This window comes from Argiope bruennichi, chromosome X1 (genome assembly GCF_947563725.1).
Source record: "Argiope bruennichi chromosome X1, qqArgBrue1.1, whole genome shotgun sequence".
Lineage (NCBI taxonomy): Eukaryota > Metazoa > Arthropoda > Arachnida > Araneae > Araneidae > Argiope > Argiope bruennichi.
Window position 1 is genome coordinate 43,144,750 of NC_079162.1, and position 21,979 is coordinate 43,166,728.

The 21,979-nt window shown below is 29.5% G+C and overlaps 3 protein-coding genes across 3 annotated transcripts in view; all 3 read right to left on the reverse strand.

Moving 5' to 3' along the window:
* LOC129958221 (apolipoprotein D-like) overlaps positions 1-19,990 on the reverse strand; it is a 35,798-nt gene extending 15,808 nt beyond the window's left edge. Inside the window, exon 1 of the mRNA XM_056070505.1 lies at positions 19,949-19,990. The gene's annotated coding sequence lies outside the window, so the exon portion shown is untranslated. The remainder of the gene's footprint in view (positions 1-19,948) is intronic.
* Positions 5,126-6,890, reverse strand: LOC129958222 (uncharacterized). Its single transcript, XM_056070507.1, has one exon. It carries the CDS (start codon positions 6,857-6,859, stop codon positions 6,455-6,457), a length of 405 nt encoding a protein of 134 aa, XP_055926482.1. The 5' UTR covers positions 6,860-6,890; the 3' UTR covers positions 5,126-6,454.
* Positions 19,991-20,258: 268 nt separating the features above from the next.
* LOC129958219 (uncharacterized) lies at positions 20,259-21,754 on the reverse strand. Its single transcript, XM_056070502.1, has one exon. The coding sequence runs from the start codon at positions 21,730-21,732 to the stop codon at positions 20,725-20,727; it is 1,008 nt and encodes a 335-aa protein (XP_055926477.1). The 5' UTR covers positions 21,733-21,754; the 3' UTR covers positions 20,259-20,724.
* Positions 21,755-21,979: the final 225 nt, after the last annotated feature.

The following is a 21,979-nucleotide window of genomic DNA, read 5'->3' on the forward strand; positions in this document are numbered from 1 at the left end:
GATTGACATGTTCTTTTTCTCTGATTTCCGTGACTTTATCAAATCATTTTAAATTATAGTAATAATAATTTGCATGTAACGGATTTAATTTGTATTAAGCTTTAATAAGCTGTTGGTGGATCGTTAAATGGAATCGAATTTCGAACCGCAATAATTTTGATTTATAAGCAGTTGCGATTTTAACAAGAAAAGATCTCAAAGATTACTTCTACGACATTTTACAACATTCTTGATTATAGAAATGGTAACAAGCTATAAGCTTGCATATATGACAAGTGTCTTAGTGAAATCGAATTTTGAAAAAAAAAAAATCTCAAAAATTGTTTATGTTATTTTCTAAAACCATTTTTAATTATAGCCATGGTAACGTGCACCAAGCCTTCATGCATGGCGAATCTTTAAAAAGAATCAGATTTCGAACCCGCAATAATCATAATTTATAAGAAATTGTTATTAAACCAAGAAAAGATCTCAAGATTGTTTCCATGAAACTGTGACTCCTAAAATTCGAAGAGAAACCAAAGAAAGATTTTTATATTTTATTTGTGATTAAGACTGTGAACATTTTTATTTATATTTTATAAGTAATCGATATTTTTAAATTTTAATCGGGATCGAAAGGAAGTATGATGCTTTGTTTGTTTAGAAGAAAGAAGCTCCAAGATTTAATTATATTTTTAATCTGTCGGATCTGTGAATCATATTTTTAATTTGTGCTTTCTTTGATGAGAATTTATGATTTTGCTTGAAAACTAAATGATGTGGTAACACGAGAGGAATGGAATGCAAAAGGTATTCTAGCATCTGAATAATTACTGAATTTTATATTTTCTTCAACATCGATATTTTTTTAATGTTAGTAGAAATTTTCAGAATAGTTTGTTATATTGAATTGAAAACTTATTTATATTTTAACTCTTAAACTTTGTGGAATTAGTGTTGGACATCTAGTAGTTAAATTCGCAATTTAAATTAGAAATAATTTATTCGCGAATATATTGAATTCATTTTCTTTGCTTTAATATGATATTCATATTTCTGAATTATGGTATTTAGATATTATTGAGATTCATTAGAAGATAATAAGCAAGAACAGATTCATTCAGATATTACTTTACAGTTTCAGAATAATTTGAAAATTCTTTCGGAAAGATGGTCTGAAGTGTTTTCACTTTTTAGTTCTGTCCTACCATGCCATTCTTTTGAAATAAACAACACATAATTGTTGAGATACAGAAAAATTGTTTAAAACTGGAACTGAAAAAATAAATTATATTAATATTAATCGGAATCTGGCATTAAAATCCAGAAAAGAAACCAAAATGGAAATCTAATAGTTTGTTATTAAATAAATCAGAGAAATACTTAACGTGAAATATGTGTTTAATCTTTTTTTATTTATTGCCGTGTGAGGAGCGAAGAAATAAAATGAAATTACATAGCTAGCAACTACGAAGACAGGAAAACAAAACCTGGCAATATAAAATTCACTTTAATGATACTAGATTTTTCATTTCAAATTAAAATTTTCACCTTTCATTTTCATACCATTCCTATTTTTAAATAAGGTTCAAAGCAACTTTCTTGATTGGTAAAGAATATTTGATAGAATTTCATAGATTTATTCTCTTCGTCTTCTTTTCTGTTTCTTTTTTTGAATTGAAAATCTTTTTGTATTTGTATTTTTTTTTAATTCTTATGTGAATAGAGTGCTGTTTATTTGTTCAGCATTATCCCAGGTACTAAAGATCTTGTGAAAAAGGAATTAATGAACCAATACTAGATACTAATTTTTTTTTCTAAATTTCAGAGAATCCTTACAAATTAATAATCACTCATTTAGAATTATATTTTTAATCATTATATTTCAGCAGTGTTTGAAATAAATATAAATATTACCAAAAAAAGGCTCTAAATTTTAGAACTGTAAATTTGTGTTTTAGTGAGGAAATTTCGAAGTATTTATCAAACAGCCTTTCTAAACCCCCTTCGGTAATCTCGAGTACGAGGAAAAAATTTTGCAATTCTCAGTTACCTTGCCTGGCATATTAATGGTTCAAAGTCGATTTAACGCTTCGTCGTCAATTAAGACTTGAATCACCCATCAACATGTAGTCGACGTATGAAGCCATCATAATGGGGTCTGTGGCTAACGAAGTTCACAATTCCCTATTATTGTCTTTGGCGATCCAGTCATTCAGAATCCCCAGAACAGAATTTCCAGAACAGGGTGAGATAATTATTTTTGTAACGAATCATTTGCTTTAATGTTTACTGAGGCTCGAATGTTGACCTTAGCAATGATTGCTGACCTGGACTCAGACTCCATTCAATGATAACTCAAATTCACACGGGAACTACATCAATAGAGAAAACTGCAGTACGAGTTTCTAGTTGCTTTAGGAATATAGAATAAAGTTTGTGAAATTACATAGCTTTCGTATTAAATATAAATAGCATTTATTACATAAAATATCAAGTAATGGCGTCTAAAACTTAATTCTTCACAAATTACTTTTAAATATATTAGATTATTCGGCGGTTATCTTATTGAAAAGAATATTATGTAGCTCTCCTGGTATTGCCAACTTTGCGTTGTCTCTGACCAAGAGAAGTTTTCATTTTCCATTCTCTTTACAATTACGAAAGTCAGTCATTTGCCTTTGAAAAGCATTCGAAGTACACATCCTTTCTAAAATTATAAAAAATGAAGGGCTGTCAACTTTCAAGTATTAATCATCTCCAATTGGCGAGATATTGAAAGCCAGGAAATCAATGCATAGATAAAAAATAAAATAAAGATCTTTGAAAGGTAATGAAATTGTGTCACGCCATTAAAAAGGAAATGGGAATTTCTCCTTAATTTAATAAATTAAATATTATAAGATGCCAAATGTAAGAAATAACTCATTATATCTATCTTTGATTTTTATGCTGTTTCCTGTAATCCAGCAAAGCAAATATTTTTTTTAATGAAAAAGTCTATACGAATACTATTTTCCTTCTTGTAATAACAAACAGATTAATATTTAAAGATTTCAAAAATTTTAAATTTTTCAGAATTGATAAAAATGATTATATTGTATTTAACATAAAATTAAGTAATATAAATTTAAATTGAGTTGTATGAACCATATCACTTTTCACAATAGTAGCGAAGTCCAGAAGCATAAAGACATCGTGTCCGCATACTCCTTCAAATTTTACTCATTTGTAAAATTATACAAGATGAAATAAATAGCTAAATATGTATATTTTGCTTTCCAAAACAAAGGAATAAGTTTTTTGATTTATTATTGAAAAACCACATCTAAGTAATAAAAAAAACCCACTTTTCTTGCAATTAAAATCTACTGTGTATATTTTTAAGAACGTGGTTATATTTCCAAACTTAATAAAAAACAAATACTGAAATCATTATTACTAATACGTTGGATTAATTATTAAAATACTTATATAAAAAATGCCTCCAAAAAATACCTATACCTACCTAATAAAATTCAATTATTTACATTTTTTTACTTTTCTTCATTTTCTATTGAATAAATATTTATTAATGTGAAATATAAGTCAATATTTTAATTTTTACTGTGTTAAATCTAGAAATCTTAATGAAATTAACGAAAATTTGACTAACAAAATATGCATCGAAATCTTTACTGAACTTAAATAAAAATTATTACACATAGAGATGTGTTTGGATCTTCAAATTTGAACCAATGCCTAAAAAATGAACGATGTATTAACCAAATTAAAAATATTCTAAGGAATATAAAAATATCTTTGAAATATCATTCAATGATGCTTTTATGTTGTATTCTTTATATGTTAAGTTGTTACAGATATTGGCTTGAGTCGTGCACATAGCCTTGCATGTGTATTCACCAATGCAGATTAATCAGTTAATAAATAATTATATGTCTTATTAAAATATAACAATTAAAATGTAATAAAATAATGAGTTAGACATTTGAATGGAAAGTATTTCATGTGTTCTTTTCATTTTTTTTAAGTTTCATGAACAATAAACAATTATTATTTATTTCAACAGTTTCAATTTTCGTATCAACAGATTTGTGCATTTAAAAATGCTCTTCAGCAATTTTACTGTGCAAAATTTCTTCACATTAACCAAGTATAATCCCTCTTTCAATGTTTTCTTTTCCATTTACTTATTTTTTTTAATGTTTCATTTTAAGAGGGGAATATTTTTAAGTTAAAAAAATGTTATACTTTTCTTTCATTTCTAATATAAAAATCTTAAAAATCATTAATTTTATAATTAGAAAAAATATTTGAATGCTCTGTTATGGCAAAATATTCAAAATGCATTTTGCAATTTTTTGTTATTCATAAGCATATGAGATGAGTCAATAAATATTCATCAGAAGTTGAGATATTATTTTGTTAAGAGATGAATGGTTTAGCTTCCCTACACGGGATGTTTATTTTAACTTCCATGTGGGTTGACTGGTTATTTTTATCTATTGTTTAGACATGAAAGAAGTATAAGACAAACATGAAAATCATCTTAGAAAATTCATTCGTTTGCTAAATTTTTGATTATACGATAAATGCATTGTGTTATAAATTGAAGTAAATGATACTATGACTATATATTTTCTATATTGGAATAATGTAACTTATTTGTTGTATTTTCGTGATTCAGATATAGGGCATAAAATCCTATTTAATTAATTAACAAAGATATTCACTTTATGAAAGGTACCATGTCAAGGCCATAGAGCCTTTAAACTGCTCTCATACAATATTTCTCTTTTACTTCATAGTACCGTATACCTCCAGCATATATAGAGATATATGAAAAAAACTAATTAAATGAAATAAGCTTTAATATAAAAATATTCAGGATAGAATAAAACTAGAAAATAAAAATGAATTCAAATTTTTTAGAAATTTCTATTCAAAGGGATTTTTTCCTTAAGTTTTATCTTACTTTTTTCAAAATTTTTGAAAAAGTAATATTCATTTCAATCCCATAAAAATACAAAATAAGGTTATAACACCAAAATCTATTAAAAATGAGTGAAAACTTAAGAGTTTAGAACTTTCATACTAATTTTTAATAATTTTATTTACTATCATACTTTACATAATTCTTTTGATTGTGACAATAATCCAATTTTTAAGAACATATTTTTTACCGTTAAAATGAAACTCATCAGTATTACTCTCCCTCTCTCTCTATATATATAACATACAAAATATTAAAATCACCTTAAATACAAAGATCTAAAATCTGTAATTAAAATTACCAAAATAAAACTACCTTTTTGATAGTACTTGAATTTTCTTTTGTTTCTGGAACTCAAAAGAAGTTTCCTACAAAATTTTATATACAAGATTCAGCCTTTAAACTTCTGTTTTTTCACAGAATTTCATATTGCTAAGGCTCATTAAATGTTTCACAAAACGGACACTGGTTTGATTTTTATTACTAGTAAATTATATGTAACATCATTAATAAAAATCTTAAACCAATAGATTTTTAATTTGCAAGACCAAAGTCTTAAGAGACTTTGAGTCAGGATAAATATGCCATCAATTGCCGAATACAATAATAATAATAATCATTATAAAAAATAAAATAAAATACTTTCTTTGACTATATCTTGAAAATTTATAACATGATGATGGAACACGGATTTTTAAAATACTTTGACTTTTCTCAAAAATTACTTAAGCATAATGACAAATTCTGTTATACACATTACAACACTATTTTTTGTGCAAGTTGCTACAAATTATAATTAAAAAATACTCAATAAAAAGAAGCATTTACACTTCATTGGTAAATTTGAACTGTGTTTTTCTACTTGTGTACGTTTCAATTTGCGATAAACATGTGCTGTGATTTGACAATAGCCTTCTGTAAAATCTGACTAAGATATTTTAAAGCTCATATCACAAATTTTTGTAGCTTGTCACAGATTATTAAAATGTTAAAATTTTCATCGATTAATATACGACACAACTTCAGTTTAAAGTTTTGACTATCACACACATTTTGGCATAAATGTTGTAGTAAAATAATCTTGGAAAATCATCGGATAATTTCACGTAGAATGTCAATTATGATGAGTAACAGTTTTTGAAATACGAGTGTTGCAAACTAAATGAATTGATTCATCTAAATACACCAATTTTTGAAAACATTATGCGTTATTTTTGTGCGCTCTTCTTTGTGAAAATACAGGCCATAATGTTCACATAACCACCTTTCGCTGCTTCACAGTAGAATCATCATTGACACAATTCCGTTTCATCCGATTTCTACTGAATGCAGTATACATCAACGTATGGTTAGATGACACAAAGAAAATTCGAATCACTAAATAGAATCAAATTGAGAATTATGCAAAAGAAATTCTACCATAATTAGCTCGAATTCGGTCCCAAATGGAAGAGTAATCAAAAGCAGTCACATAAATTTTCAGATAGCATTTGGATTTGGAAGATGGTGCTCAGCTCTTCGACCATTCCGGAAATACCTTTTATTGCTTTTGGTGACTTCTTCTGGAGCAGCTATACTCTGAGTTGATGTCAGTGTTGATATAGCCACGGAAGTTTGCAGCACCTGGGAAGTTGCTTGAGTACTTTCGGTTCTGTTGCCTTGCATGTTTGGATTCCAGAGGAAAACATAGTACAGAGACAGTACTATAGCAGCCAGTGATACGGAAAACACATAAGCCAGAACTGTCAGCAATCGGACAAGCTTTTTATTCTGTTTCTTTTCTTCATAGATCTTAGACCGGCTTGTTTCTCCGGCGAATCGGATATCTCCATCAGCTGCCGTGCCGACTCCTAAGTCTGTTTTTATCGGGCCATGATCGCTCATGATGCTCTGAAGGGGTTGAGCGCCTATTTTCGTCTACCATCAGTTCCTATACTGCATGCGGCCTACCTCTCTCTGCGGCAGTATTGATCGAAAAACGTCTAAGCGCGCCACCTGCTTTGGTCTTAACAATAAGTCTCGATTTCAAAGCTATTATTAATTTTCATATTTCCAAAAGTTTTGTCTTATCTGGTTTTTTTTTTTTTTTTTTTTTTTTTTCAAGTTTTGGTTGCCAAAGAAAATAAATGCGTTTAACAATTTACAGCTGCTCTTTCGTGTTCCTGATATGATATTTAAACTACTCCTGTATCTTAACTGTTATTAATTTTCAAATTTCAAGATTCTGTTTTTAATCCAGTTTTCATTTGCTCATCAAATTCTATTAATCCTAAGACCACAAAAAAGTTTAGTATTATATACTTTTGCCATTTAATATTTCTAAGATCATTTTTTAGAAAGAATTTTAATGTCTAAATCGAAAGCAAACATCTTTTAAATTATTGTCTTAAAATTTTGGCTAATTGATTAAATTTGAGATAATTGTTTAACTACGGTCATGCAAATAGAATGAAAAAGTATATAAAAGCACTATTAAGTTTGAAGAATAATGTCAGTTTTTAAAATGCCATTAGCTTCCATATTTCAAAAAAAAATTTTTTTTCTTTCCTTGTCTTTCTGTGATTGGTAGAAAGAAAGACATTAGACGCATTTCGTAGACAGGTGAGAGAGGCAAGAAAGTAAAAGATTCAAAAATAAATATATTCAGCAGTCCGTAGCTCATGATTTAAGTTTAGAAGAGAAATCAATAAAACCCAATTAAATCAAATATATCAGTTTAATCAAAAACTAAATTAAATGAATTTCATTTTTGTTTAACTAAATTGTATGCAACATTATTTTTATTCTATACACACAAAAAAGTACATGATTAACAATTATATGGATGATAACACATTAATGTTAATCAATTTGTTATTAACAATTATATGGTTGCAAATGGACGAAGAAATATAAAATTCTCATTTAAATTTAATAAAAACAGCCTAAATAAACAAGCATAATTTAATTCAAGATAATATTCAAAACAGGCACAGCATTGCTTCATTCAACACAGAGAAAACAAAATACTGAAGGAATGCAGGGGTGTTTGTGGGACCCCAAAAAATCCGCTGAAACTTTTACGGACTTACTACCGACATTTTGGAGTTTCGAGAAGGGGGGGGGGAGAAATGAAAAATTACGATTATGAAGTATTGAATGACCTAATTATAAAAGTCCGATGAATTACTTTTTTTGCAAAATTAATAACCATTAATTTTGCAAAATTAAGACCTTTGAACCCAGGTCACGTGATCGCACATCTGGTCGAACGAAGTCTCTCCCTTTTTTTTCTGCCGCGCCTACTTGCCGAAAAGAATTCAGAAGAGAATGTCCGAGAACCGGGGGAATGAGTCATAACTCGCAATAAGGAAAGAACAAAAAAGAAGTTTTTTCCCCCTTTTCACGCATTATCACTGCCTTTGGAGAAAGAAAGGAAAAGTTTTCACCACACACACTGACCTTGCGTTTTCTGCTTTCAAAGCAAACAAAATTACCCAGATCAAAATAAATAATTCATTATTATTCCTACTTCCTTTTGAACGACGATCCCCGGAATTTCCGGGTATCGAAGTTCAAAATCCCCGGAATTCCGGGGTTTCCCCGGAGCACAAACACCCCTGGGAATGTATAACTTTGATTGTCAGCCGATTTTTTTTTTTTTTTTTTCATATTTGTTATAACGATGAATTATAAAATTGCGCGTTTAATCTTACATTGTCCAGTCTATATTCTTCAGTCACAGTTAGGTAAATTTATATTAACAAATGTAAGGAATAAGTAAACATAATTCAAATAATTTTAAATTATTTCTTTAGCTAAGACCAATTAATTAAAATTGATTGCTTAGTTGAAAATAATAAAGATTATTTTCCTAATTTTGGCAAACTTGTTATAAGTCATTCTTATTAATTAATTTTTTTGCAAATTAATTTAAGAAGATATAATGCAAGTCATAGAAATTTACATCTCTGTATTGTGTATGGTAAGCCAATTTAAATAAACTGACATAATATTTCAGACCAAATTTCAGTAAATTGATTGATTTCCTTTTTATGAATTATTTTATTTTTGCCATTCAGATGAAACAAAATGTTTCGTGTCCATGAGTGTCAACTGATGTTTGTTGACATAGAGATGAAGTAGTATAAATTTAGTAACCGAAAGAAATATTGCCAAAAATGTGTTCACCCAATGAAATAAAAAGAAACAAAATTGAAACTTTTTGTGCTTAAAACAAGTTATTTTAAAAGCAGTGGTATAAAAAATACTAAGGCGCATTAGAAAGGTTTTGAAATTCAGGTTGAATCTAACTCATTACTGATTGAAAATTTAAATTTGAATATATATTTGTGAACTGATCGTCTTTTCTTTTCTGACGACAGAGCAATAAATTTTATGGGCTCATATTTTTTATACGTGAAATTTTTTAACTTGACTTACTTCATGTGTGTAAAAATGGGATTTTATTATTTTTTCACTCACTTCCGGATATGCTAGAGCTCCGAAATTTTATAATTGTTGTGTGTTTTCGATGATAATACGCTATTTTAATATATTTAGAACTTAATTATTATTTAATCGATTAATGTAATTAAATTCTGTTGCTATAGATGAGAGGTCACCAAGTAATGAATTTGAGAAGGAATTGAGTCTCAGATTTCATAAAATTTTTAATAATCAATTATAAATTAAAACTAAAAAGTAGAAAATAATTGAGCTGAAACAATTCAATTTTCTACTTTCACGCATTCGAAGTACGTAAAAAGAAAGTACTGTAATCGTCAAAAATTCTAACTCGAATTTTTGACTAACCTCCACGTTCCAGACCGCCCTGAATTTGAAGAACACGTTTCTGGAATTTTATATGTCTGTGAACACGGTAACTCAAAAACGTTCTAAGCTGGACGTATGAAATTTTGTTGATGGACTTCATGTCAAATTTATAAATTTCCATGAAATTTTGAATAAAATTCACTCGCAGGAAGTCTGTATGTGTGGTTGATCAAATACATGTGAGCTCGATAGTTACAAAACATAAAGAACTCGACAAATAAAATTTGTTGCCCAGATTTAGTATCTAAATGTAACTTCTTATAAAATTTTGAACCAACCAATTCTGTTGAAAGATTGATTTTCTGTTAGGTCTGTAATTTCTGATTAATTAATCAGCGCAATAAAGTAACTTGGCACGTTATCTTTTGATTCACAATTGTATTTTTATGTCAACTTTTGGTTTCAATCGGTAGAAAAAATAGCGTCCAAAATACATATTCGATTTTTAGATACCTTTGTATTTACTATATGCCAGGGATTAATCATCAAAGAATTAATTCAAAATTGCATTACATTACATTAATTCATTAATTTCAAAATTACTTTTCGCCAATGCCCTTCGCAGCCTTACCCAGGATCCACAATTTTATGCGGGGGGGGGATAACTCCTTAATTAGGGAGGGTAGGAAAATTTTGGGGGACAATTTCTTCTGAATAATCTTTAATAATAATAAGGATGAATATATGTGTGCATTAAATCTCTACAAACTTGACCGTTTGAACAGAAGCTTCAAAACTTGGCATTTACATACATTTGACTGTTAAAATGTGGACTTTGAAGCGATTTTTTAAAAATGTTAATTAGTATTTATATTAATTAAAAATTAAATAAAATTTTGGCGTTTTTCAACGATAACTTCCAAAATTACTGCAGCACAAAACTGATTTTGCATTCTCTTAAAATACAAAAAATTAACTTTTCAATTAAACCAAATTTTTGCCTTGTAATTTTTATTTCATTATTTAATTTTCATTTAAGAATATATTTGAAGCATATTCTGCAACATTTTATTCCATTGTTAATAATAAAAATTTGAAGATTCGGCTTTTTTTTAGTGTTTAATATGAAGAATAGTTTAAATTAAAAATATTAATATTGTGGCAATTAAGAGTTAAGATTTAATTTTATAAGTATGGAAAGATGAATATTTTTTAACTTTCACATATTTTTAAACTCTTTTTCTGTATTTCTCTTTCAGCTTGCATGTTTTTCTTTCTTATTGTAGTACATTGAATTTTTTTATTAAATCAGAGAAATTTCTTATGAAGAATCGTCTAATATGTTAGCAGTTTATGAAATATATTCAGCATATGATACAAAACTTCAGAAATGAATAATTCTTTCTATTTTGATATTTTTTAAATACAGCTTCGATTCAGAAAGATGTTACTGAATGAGTTGAAATTTAATCACTGCCTATTTAAAAGAAATGTACAAATGTTTAATCGAGTCGAGAAGAAATGAAGGAGATGCTAGGGCAATGAAAGAATAACGTAAAACTCCTAACATTGTATTGTCTGCAATGACAATCAAAATTAGAAATTTAAAAACATTTAGCGGAAGAAATTATTAAAAGTAAGTTGCGTACGAGAGATTAAACTGAATAATTCCAGTTGCCTGGTCGCCAAAGGCGGCTAGTATGCTAATAAAATCATCTTTATTAAATATAAAAATTATGTTTCAGGTGTAGGAGTGGAGCAATACAAAATAAATTCCTTCTTATCCACTGTTTTAGCCTTTTACGATTGCTTCTTCAATTCCTTTATGAACAGATTATAATTCGATTTTACAATTAATCAGAAAGAGGAATATTCATTTTATGATTAATCTTGGAATCTAATATTATTCATAAATTAATATCTGCTGGAATCAAATCATTGTTCTCCAAACAGGCCGAATGAATGCACGTATAAATTATGAATGACAAATATGCATTTCACAAAACTTATGTTCACGAGTGGGGAATTTTTAATGTTATTTGTATTAATTTCAAATTTAGTAAGTGGTACTCTAATGAACACAATCTGTTCAAAAACAATATTTATTTCCCGAATTGCAAGTTTACCTCAAAATTAATTCGCTTTCATTTTAACAAAAATTGTATTAATTCGCTTTGTAGACTCCCAAGTAAATAATATTTTCTTGTTACATTACATAATAAAAATGACATATCTCTTCATTGCGTTCTAAGGCCGTTCTTGAATTTTAGTTCTTGATACTTTACTTTTTTAGATCTTATAAAAAATGATTTTTTTTAAATAAAATTTTTATAAAAGTACTTCCGAAAATCTAGAAAACAGAAATTAACATGCAACTCATCAAAAAACGGCATATGTACTTGTCAGAGTCTCATTTAGAAATTTCACACTTCTCATTTTTTTTATTTCATTTTCCGTTCTCGTATTTTTGTCCGGAGAATTCACTGCTGCTTCTATCAACCCTGATAATCCTGTTTTTGTTTATTCTTCGCCTTAATGACGTTGACAAAATACGGAAGTAACGTGAATTTTTATATATCTAAGTTTTACTTGGCTCTCTCCCTTTTTTGTGTTTATTTTGTGGGGTGCTTGTTATTTAATTACAGTCCTTTCAGAAAAAGCTTTTATTGTATAATTTTTTTCGCAGTCCGAGTTGTTTATTAACTCATTTGTTATGATATAGGAGCCATTAATAGTAAGCGTTTATTTCCGTTCAGCAATTTTATCTGTTTCTGAACCCCCTCTGAAGAGATTTCTCTTTTACGAAGGAAATTTGAAACGCTATTACATACAGATAATCCCTATTACTAAATATAACGCTTAAATTTAAAAGAGTTGAAGAAGTCTATTAATTAACTTACAGAACTAGAGGGCGTTTCTCAGTTACATCTCATGATAGAGGCTCCTTCTCCGCGTATTTAAAACAAACAAAAAAAAAATACTTAAAAAATGTTTTTAAAAACAAGTTTTTATTAGTGCAGATATCTTTTATTTGAATTATTATTATTTTTATTTTGAAATCTATTGTGTTGTAATATTAATTAATTAATGTGATTTATGAATACAAACTGTACTCATGAGTACAGTTTGTAAACTGTACTTATGAGTACAAACTGTACTCATAAGGCACCTTTTGTACAGAATAAGAAATTTTAATTAATGATTAATTGACTCTTAAATTCAATATTAAAATATTGTAAATCAAGGTGTCATATACTATTATATAATGGTTAATTTCTTCTAGCGTCCAAAACTGTCGATATCATAAGAATTAACAATAGTAAAAAAAAAATCGAGAATGATAACTGAAATATTATATTTCCCCGTAACACAGTTTGCTCTTAACGTACAGTCATTCTCAATACTCAGAAATTGAAAACCAATTATGAAGTTGCCTCCACTATCTGCGGCTGTTATTGCTAATTTTAGAATATGACATAACCGACAGAAATAGTGAGTTTCGCAGTGGCGTAAAGTGGTTAAGTAGCGGCTGGAGTACGATATGATCTTCTAAGCGATTTTATCCTTTCTAAGATTAAATTGTAATTTAATCTTCCTTCAAGCATCGTACTACTCGTCATCAGCGGTTTTCCAGTTGTAAATGGAGCATGATAACATTTTTTTTTTCGCCTTTTATGCTTACTTTTTCTTTAAAGAATGACATTAACGCATTAACGCTCGGTCTCCTTTGAGTCTCCGAAGACTGATGCCCGCTGTATCTATACCCTCATCCCCTTCCCACCTGGTCGATACGCCACTAAGCATGTTGAAGTTCTGTCACAAATCTCATTCGTATGCGATGGCCTCGACTTTGGGGCCTGTTCGAAACTCAAACCAGGGTCGGAATTCGATTTCCCAAAAAGTCTACCGTGTAGGGAGGCTGGTGGACATTAAAACTGACGTGGTAAGTCAAATGTTCTACCGCTAATCTGGTGTGGAAGTTCGGAGAAAAAGTGGTGCCTAGTCAGATGTCTATCTTCATTTGACTATAGTTCAAAATTACATCTGCTCTAAAATAGTCCTCGTGTTGCTTCAAAACGGGACGTTAATATGAACTAAACAACATTTTGTTAAGTTTAGTTAGATTATCATCCCGTTCTGAAGCTGCACAACAGGTATTTTAGAAAGAGCGTTATCAATTTTAACTGAGGCTAGGTGTAAAGGATAACATTTGGATCAGTACCACTTTCCCCAATTCTTTTCACCGCACCAACTTTAGAACTTTTAAATGAATATGACTCATAGATATACGACAGATCTTTGATGGAATAGGTTATCAAATCTGCTATCTGTTGAACCGAATATTCAGTTTTCCAAGCCGAGATCTTATGTTAGATTGTCACAGCCCATTAATTCTACAGTGTCTAGCGCCGGGGTCCTGGCATAGTGGTAGCGCGTCTTCCCCGTGATCTGGGCGTCCTGGATTCGAGTCCCGGTTTGGGCATGGTTGTTCTTCCGTTGTTCTATCTGTGAGATGTGTGAATGTGCCCTCCTGTAAAAAGGGGTTGTGCAAGAGAATGAGTGATGCGTGAGTAGCGAAATCGTACTCTTGGCTCTAGTTGGCGATACTAAGGAAAAAAAAAAAAAAAAAAAAAAAAAAGACGCTCCCCCACCGGCTTAAAATCGCTGTCTTCGTAACAGCGGGCTTGTCCACGGCAAGTGCCATAAGAAACAACAACAACAGTGTGTAACAACTATTGAGGAGTTAATCTCGGGATTTATAACATGATTATAATGTATGGTCGCTAATAATTCTCGACAACACAAAAATCCACCGACTTTGATAGAGACTTTAATCGAATCTTACAATTTTGATACCGGAGGCCTATACCATAGCTACAATAAAATACGAGTTAGGTCACTTATCAGAAAAAGAGTGAAATTTCAATGATGGAAATAAATGGAAAACGTTGCAACTTCCGAACTGCAAATTCTATCATCAAATCATTCATCTCGATACTAATGTTACTGGAGACATTTAACAATGCGTTTTTCAACTTTTTAGAGTTTGTTGACATCGTTTACCGGATTGAAAATCTTGATAATTGTTATGTTTTGACCCAGAAAGAAAAGAAAAAAAGGAATTTGCTTCTTACTGCTTTTTCGATTTCCAATCTTCGCTTATTAAAATCTACTCAGGATAGCTCTATGAAATTTTAAAAGAAAGTATACAAGTTGGAGTAATCCCATTTATAAATGTAATGACAAAAACTCGGCTTCGAAACTAAAGGATTGCGTATACGAAACATAAGTAACCGATGATTCTCTGTGCTTGTCGGTCTGGTGTCAGTAAAAATGTCCTCTAGGAGTTACGTTAATATAAAACGTTAAAATATAGACAGTGGTGGGGAAACTCTGGTAGCATCCTCGTAGCCTTATTATGGTCGCCCAGTGCAGTTATGGAGCGGAAATTCTAAGAAAATCAATCATTTTTTACATTTATAAAGACAATTTAGATTTTGCTGATAAATACGTTGTGCGTCACTTTGGTTTAGAACCACATCTCATATATTCTCATAATTAAAAAGAGAAGGTGAAAACTGAAAGCTAGTTATTTTGCGTGATTTGTATATTTTTTGAAATTTAAAAATTTGCACCTGCAAATTTCACTGAATTCAGGGTAATCGAAAAAGTTATTTCGATTTAAAAAAAAAAAAAGTGTTATATTTCCATTCTGAACGTAACCCCAAAAATTGTTGATAATGAATTCCAAAATACTACTGACTATTCTTCACTTTTTTTCATTTGAAAAAGAAAAGAACAAATCAATAAGAAATTTATCACGATGTACCTTCTCTGTACTTTATTAACGATGAAAATTGCAAGTTTTTTTTATGTTTATTATTATTATGTCTGAATTTAAAGATTAAAATCATTTTCAAAGATATTAGATACAAAGACTTATTTAAAGGGTAACATAAAATTGGGGAGTCTGCTGTAATTTGGTTGAAGAAATTCAGAATCGAATGATCACAGGTTCGAAGCCCGATTCCCTTTATGTGGGCCAGATGCACTTGAAAACTGCCATCGTGCATCTCGCATCCTTTAGCTGTAGTTCAGAAAGTTAGAGTTTGGAGAAAGAGCTGCGATTCCTTCTCTGTACTTTATCACCGATGAAAATTGCAATGTGTATCCAAAAACAACCCTCATGTAATTTCAAAAATAGAAGTTAATAAAAAAAATCGAATTGTGAAATATCTTTATTGTGATTTCTAGATCACGCATGTAAAATAGCGACTATATGACCATTCAAATTTCTTTACTGAAAAAAAAAATTAAATGAAATTATAGGTTTTTCACGCAATTTAAGAATTGATTCAATGATTTTATTGTAACAAGATGACCGCTAATTTCTTGTTTTTTTAAAACTCTGATCCAAGATTTTAATGATACCCCAGTAATTGTGAAGGATATCTAGTTATAAAATATGTGACTATCCTTCAAATAAAGATAAGCATAGGAAACAAACTTTCATGTTTTTCACATAAATATTTCTTCTGTAATGCTACCAATTTCTTGGAGTTTCCGTAAAGCTTTTACGACCATCGAGAAACAATAAAACTGATGCTTGTTTTAACTAGATATGCGATTTATTTATTTTTTATTTTTACTGAAAGAAATTTTATCACACGTTGCTCTTAAAATACATTCATAAAATCTCTTTATGGTGAATTTCATGAAACTAGTATTTTGATTTTTGCTGTATCCTTAATTTCATCTGATTCCATAAAATAAAAGGATGAAATCTCATAAAATCATCGACAAAAAAGCTTAACAACTATCACATTTACCAAAAAGGACGAATGATAGCAAATATCCAAGGGGCACTCTTATCAGTAAATTGTGATTGTTATGTTCAATAATTAAGCTTTTTCGTCTTGGTGTGATAACATTCGATTGGATTATTTTTCTAGATTATGTATTTTTCTTCCTTCATGTGAACACTTTTTACAGAACTCAACACAATTATAGATTACACCTAATTATGGCCAATCGATGCCATGAAAGCTTCTTATATCCAAATACACATTTTCTTTATCATCTTCACTCGTACTATTGATTACTGAGTTCTGTTATCCTCGCATTTTTTAAAATGAACATACATTGCAAAATACAACAATTCAGGGGCTGTCCAGGTCTATTGTTGGTTGTGTTTGATTTCAATTTAATCATCCTTAGGATTATATGATTATTGTATGATGAAATGGATAACGGATGATACAAAAAGAAGTATATCAGTACGCATTTTATTGGAAGAAGAGCAATGAATCCTCGCATCATTATTTTTTGAAACTCGTATAATTAAAAAAATGTAATCAGCTATATTGCAAGAGTTAACTGACTATGGCTAGTATGTAACTAAAATTATAGTTAAAAAATATCAAAAGTCATTCATAGTTAAGTGCTCTACAAAACCTTCCAAACTATTTCTGTGCTATGTTTAACATGTGTAGGACTAAATGACTTCAGCTATATCGCCAACAGATAACAGATACAAAATGTTATCAGATGCCCTGGTTGAAGCAAGACATTCTCGATATTAGATTCTTTATTCTGGCTGGAAAAAAAGATACCCGGACTCGTTTAGAACTTGAATAAAATATTCCTAAAGATCATGCTTCTAATTTATAATTAAAAGTTCATATTAAAATATAAAAAGAATCCAGAATTTAATTTTTAATTAGCTTTTTAAACCTTCTAGCGTAAGTTTATTTCTCCTACCCAAACTTTGCTATTCATTGAATACAGTCACCTATTTTAATGAATAACCCTACACTTAGGACTAAGTTCTAGAAATAAAATAATCCCAGATAAGATTTGATATACTAATTCCAAATAGTAATTCCTTGATTAATGTTAAATTTTGAGTATTTGCTTATGCTATTAATACCATTAATGGTCAAATGAGCAAAGTCTCGACCTTCCATTTATTATTCTAACAAAAAGGACTCAGATATATAAAATGTATAGAAAAAAAATTATAAATATATTTTTAAAAACTAGCAGAATTTGAAGGATTTTATAATTCCATTCGAGAATAAACAAGTAAAAATTTCAGAAAATAGCAACTAAAAGCTTTAAATGCCTGTTTCAAATATACTTTACTGCCAAAAAATGTTTAATTAAAACTTTTAAAAAATTCACCAGACACGTGATATTTTCTGGGAACTGTTAACTCTTATTTTTGAAGTTAAATTTTAGATATCATTTACTTCTTGAGGTTTCAAATTATATGAATATTCATACAAACAGTAAACATAAAAGAACTTATAATTTTGATTTTATAGTGTATAAGAAAAATATGAGCAAAAAAATATGAGTATTTATTTGTCTCTAAAATAACTTCTTATAAGTAATTAATAAATATTAGAAATTTTAAAATATCAGTAACTTGATTTTAAAAATTTCCATGAAATTTAAAACTAACAATCACTCAGTTTTAAAAATTTCATTGAAATTTAAAAATAACCTTCACTTAGTTTTAAAAATGTGAATGAATGAATTCATCTTTAAAAAGGGATTGAAATCCTATTTTATAACTCACAATCTAAACTAAAAAATTAAGAATGTAGAATTAAACTTCAGAAAATTTGATTTAAAGTGTCCAGGTGCATTTCAGCGTGGGGACAAGCTTCAAAATCATGTCTATCCTAGATTACTCGGGACATTTATTCATTTCTCCTTGTTGCTAATGAAAACACGAGATTCTCCGCTTATCGGAAATCAATATGATTCAAGGGAACAAACGATATAAAACTGAAATCTATTACTAATTGAAGGTGTCTATATTTTGTGCATACTAACTGTTGGGGGGGGGGGAGATTCGGATGCTAATTTTCAAAAATTGAATCTTAATAATTCCTTTTTTCCTGATTTTTAATATTAACTATTTACCGGTAGGTTAAAAAAAGAAAAAATTGGAATAATTTTATTTTGAAACCGCAATAAATGGGTAAAAAAATTTCAAAACAGGGCAGAGGCGGAATCTTTTCTCTAATACAGGACAAACAATTCCAAATTCAGGAAATCCTGTCACTTTTTTGATAAAAAATACTCCTGAACTGCTTCGGATTTTATATAAATAAACAGCAAGTCCTTCTTGGCTTTTTGCGCCTCATTGACGTGTGGGGAAAAGCGCTCAGGTCAGCATCTTTAGCAGCTGGCTAAACCAAAACATTGCGAAAGCACAGGAGCACTTTCTTTCGACGTAAAACTTATAAGATAAAAATGGAGGGCACAAAAACATCTCAAATTAGAAAATGCTCTTAAATTATTTTGAGTTTTCAGAAGTCAGTTTACAACAACACATTTTTTTAACACAATAACATACACATATGGATTGGATTGTGGGATTTATCGGCCATTGCTGACTATACTGCGCCAGACATACGGTTAGAATAGAAAAAGCGTGTCTATGTAAAAATCTGTAAAATTAGAAGTTGATTAAAAAATTGCTTGGCAATGTCTCTTAACATTAAAAACGAGATTAAAAAATGGCAATAAGATGAAACATTAAATTAGATAATATAAACCAATTGTTTTTAAAAATTTAAAAAGATTTTTGTCATACACGTATGGATATAACTTATGGCATATAAGTTGTAACTTAATTTTGAATATTAATTAAATCTATATATTTCAACTAAGGATTTCAAATCATTCTAATGGCAACTGTAATTTCCAATAATTCTACTGATTACAAAGATTTCAAATAATTTTAATAACAAAATGATTTTAAAGATATTTGAAAATTATATCTTCCTATTAAAAACTGTTTAGCCGATTAAAATGATTATGTATTTAATATTAAATTAGAATTTAAATGTTGTGAATAATCAGAAATAAATAAATGCAAATTTAATAGGTTTTATATTAAATAATTTTGATTTATATTTCACAAGTGAAATGAATAAATATGAATATTTTAATTTACACTATTCAATCACTATGCTATTCAATTCTTTGTTGCACAAGTCAAAAAATTGTCCATTCATAAATTTATATACTTTTCGTACACAACAAATGCAGCTATTTTGAAAAGTAAACTAAAAGATTTAATAAGACTTAGTATATAATTACTTTCAAAGTTTAAATTTTTCCAATTATTCGGCACTCAGTGCCGTGTTTAAAATTCGGAAGTATTGCATTTTTTAAAAAATTATAAATAATGTATCTTACCTAATAAATTTACAGATCCGTGTAAATCCACCATCATCTAAATTTTCATTTCATGATAGAAGATGATAATTTTGTAGGTATCCTTGTCAAAAGATTAGAAAGATAAATGAAATTGAAACATTTATCAATATTCCTAAATTTTTTTGTTGAAGAAATATTTCTAGTGCCAACAATGTTTACTGGCGTGTCGTTATATTATTATCTGAAAGAAATTAGAAAAAAAGATTGTGCTACTCTGTGTGTAAAAATAATGAAAATGATTTTCAGTAACAATGCCTTTGTTTTTCTTTGCCAAAAATGTAAAAAAAAACACAGCTTAAATATTTATTTATACTTAAACATTTCATTTCATAGTAAAACTCATGCTTCCAAAAAGTTCTCAATGAGAATTTTGATATTTAAAAATACCTGGGTATCGACTATACAAAATATACATTAAAAATTATGCAAACATATTTGTTAAATTAAAAAAAAATAACTCAGTGTAAAAATGTCCCCATGGAAATAGTGATTAAAGAAAATCTTGACATAATAAAAATGATATAATGATTAATACATGATTTTCCGATATATTTCAAGAAACGGCATTCTCCATACTTATGTATTTTTTTAACATATAAATATACAAAAAAAAAAATCACCATCCATCCACAGTCACAACCATAGATATTGATCTAGCTTGGTGAAAATATAAATTACTCTTTCTGTAGAAAATAGTAACATCTGTGTAAAAACAAGAGTCCCTTCCACATATTCAATAGTAATAAAATCCATCTCTAAGCTTGTAAACTATGTATAAGCTTCACAAAAGAAAATTCATTTATACCATCTATTGATGTACTAAGGGTTTGAAGAACACCATTGAAAGAATTCTGTTTTTCAATATCGCTGATTAATGTTCTTATAGTTTCAGCATGCGAAAATTGAACATCATAATCTTTGAGCAAACATTTTAAAATATTGACTATATCACGAAGCATACTTTCTTCTTTGGAACAATCTCTCTTGGAACGATCGGGAGCAAATTTAGTATATTTTCGCATCAAACCATTTTCAAGCACCAACCTATCATGAGCAATGAAAACATTATCTAAACCAAAGTGAGCATAGTCTAAACCATTTAACAAAATATGCTTCAGAGCTTCACAGATATCTGCTGTCAAACGCGCGAAGAATGCTTCAGGAACTGTGCAATTTTTTTCACAAAAAACACTCCACAGCTGTTCTAGTGACGCGTATGGTTGATCGTAGACATAGAAAACATTGTCTGTGGACGGATCTTTGACAGTCGCACAAATACACATGACATTCTTGTGCTGAACCTTCACCCACTCTTCATGCCCGGCTTTCAATTTTTCATCTTCAATAGGACTGTATCCGTACGTAATTATGTACTCTTGCTGATCATGTAAACAAGTTACTCTGTAAGTCAATGCTCGGTGGAAAAAGTTCACGCTAAAAACATCACAGAAGGGTGCACACTCGATTTGTTCAAAATCTGTTGTTGACAGCTCTGTAATGTACCGTAGCAGACGTTTAGGCAATGGCAGTTTAATTACAGCTGCAGCAAGTCGTCTTAGAGTGATGCATTTTAAGATGGTATTTTTACATAGTTCTTCGAGATTTATGGATGTATCACGAGCGGAGGACTTCAAAAAGGGTGAATAGCAATGCACACCCGGTCCCACGCTCTGAAATAAAATCTCCATGTGAACTTGATAGAATCGTGTTTTAAATGAAACTATTAAAGATATGTCACTGCAACACAAAGGGTAAGGACCCATCTACCTGCTTTGGCAACCACGCAAAATTCACTCGTTACGTATTAGCAGTGTTGTAAAGTGTTTGGGATTGCGTCACCTCGTAAAACACGTGCTACTCTCTTCATTTTCTCGAAATAGATGGATTCGGGCAAAGCCCTGCGCAGTTGGCAAGGGTGGTAGGAGATATCCCAAACATTTTTTTCGAGCAACCCCGAGCATAAACACTGTCTCTCCGTTGGAACATCAACAAGATTATGCAAGGTTAACG

What these genes read in the sequence shown, in the direction of transcription:
- LOC129958222 (XM_056070507.1), bottom strand. Translation starts at nt 6,859, where the DNA reads ATGAGCGATCATGGCCCGATAAAAACAGACTTAGGAGTCGGCACGGCA.
- LOC129958219 (XM_056070502.1), bottom strand. Translation starts at nt 21,732, where the DNA reads ATGGGTCCTTACCCTTTGTGTTGCAGTGACATATCTTTAATAGTTTCA.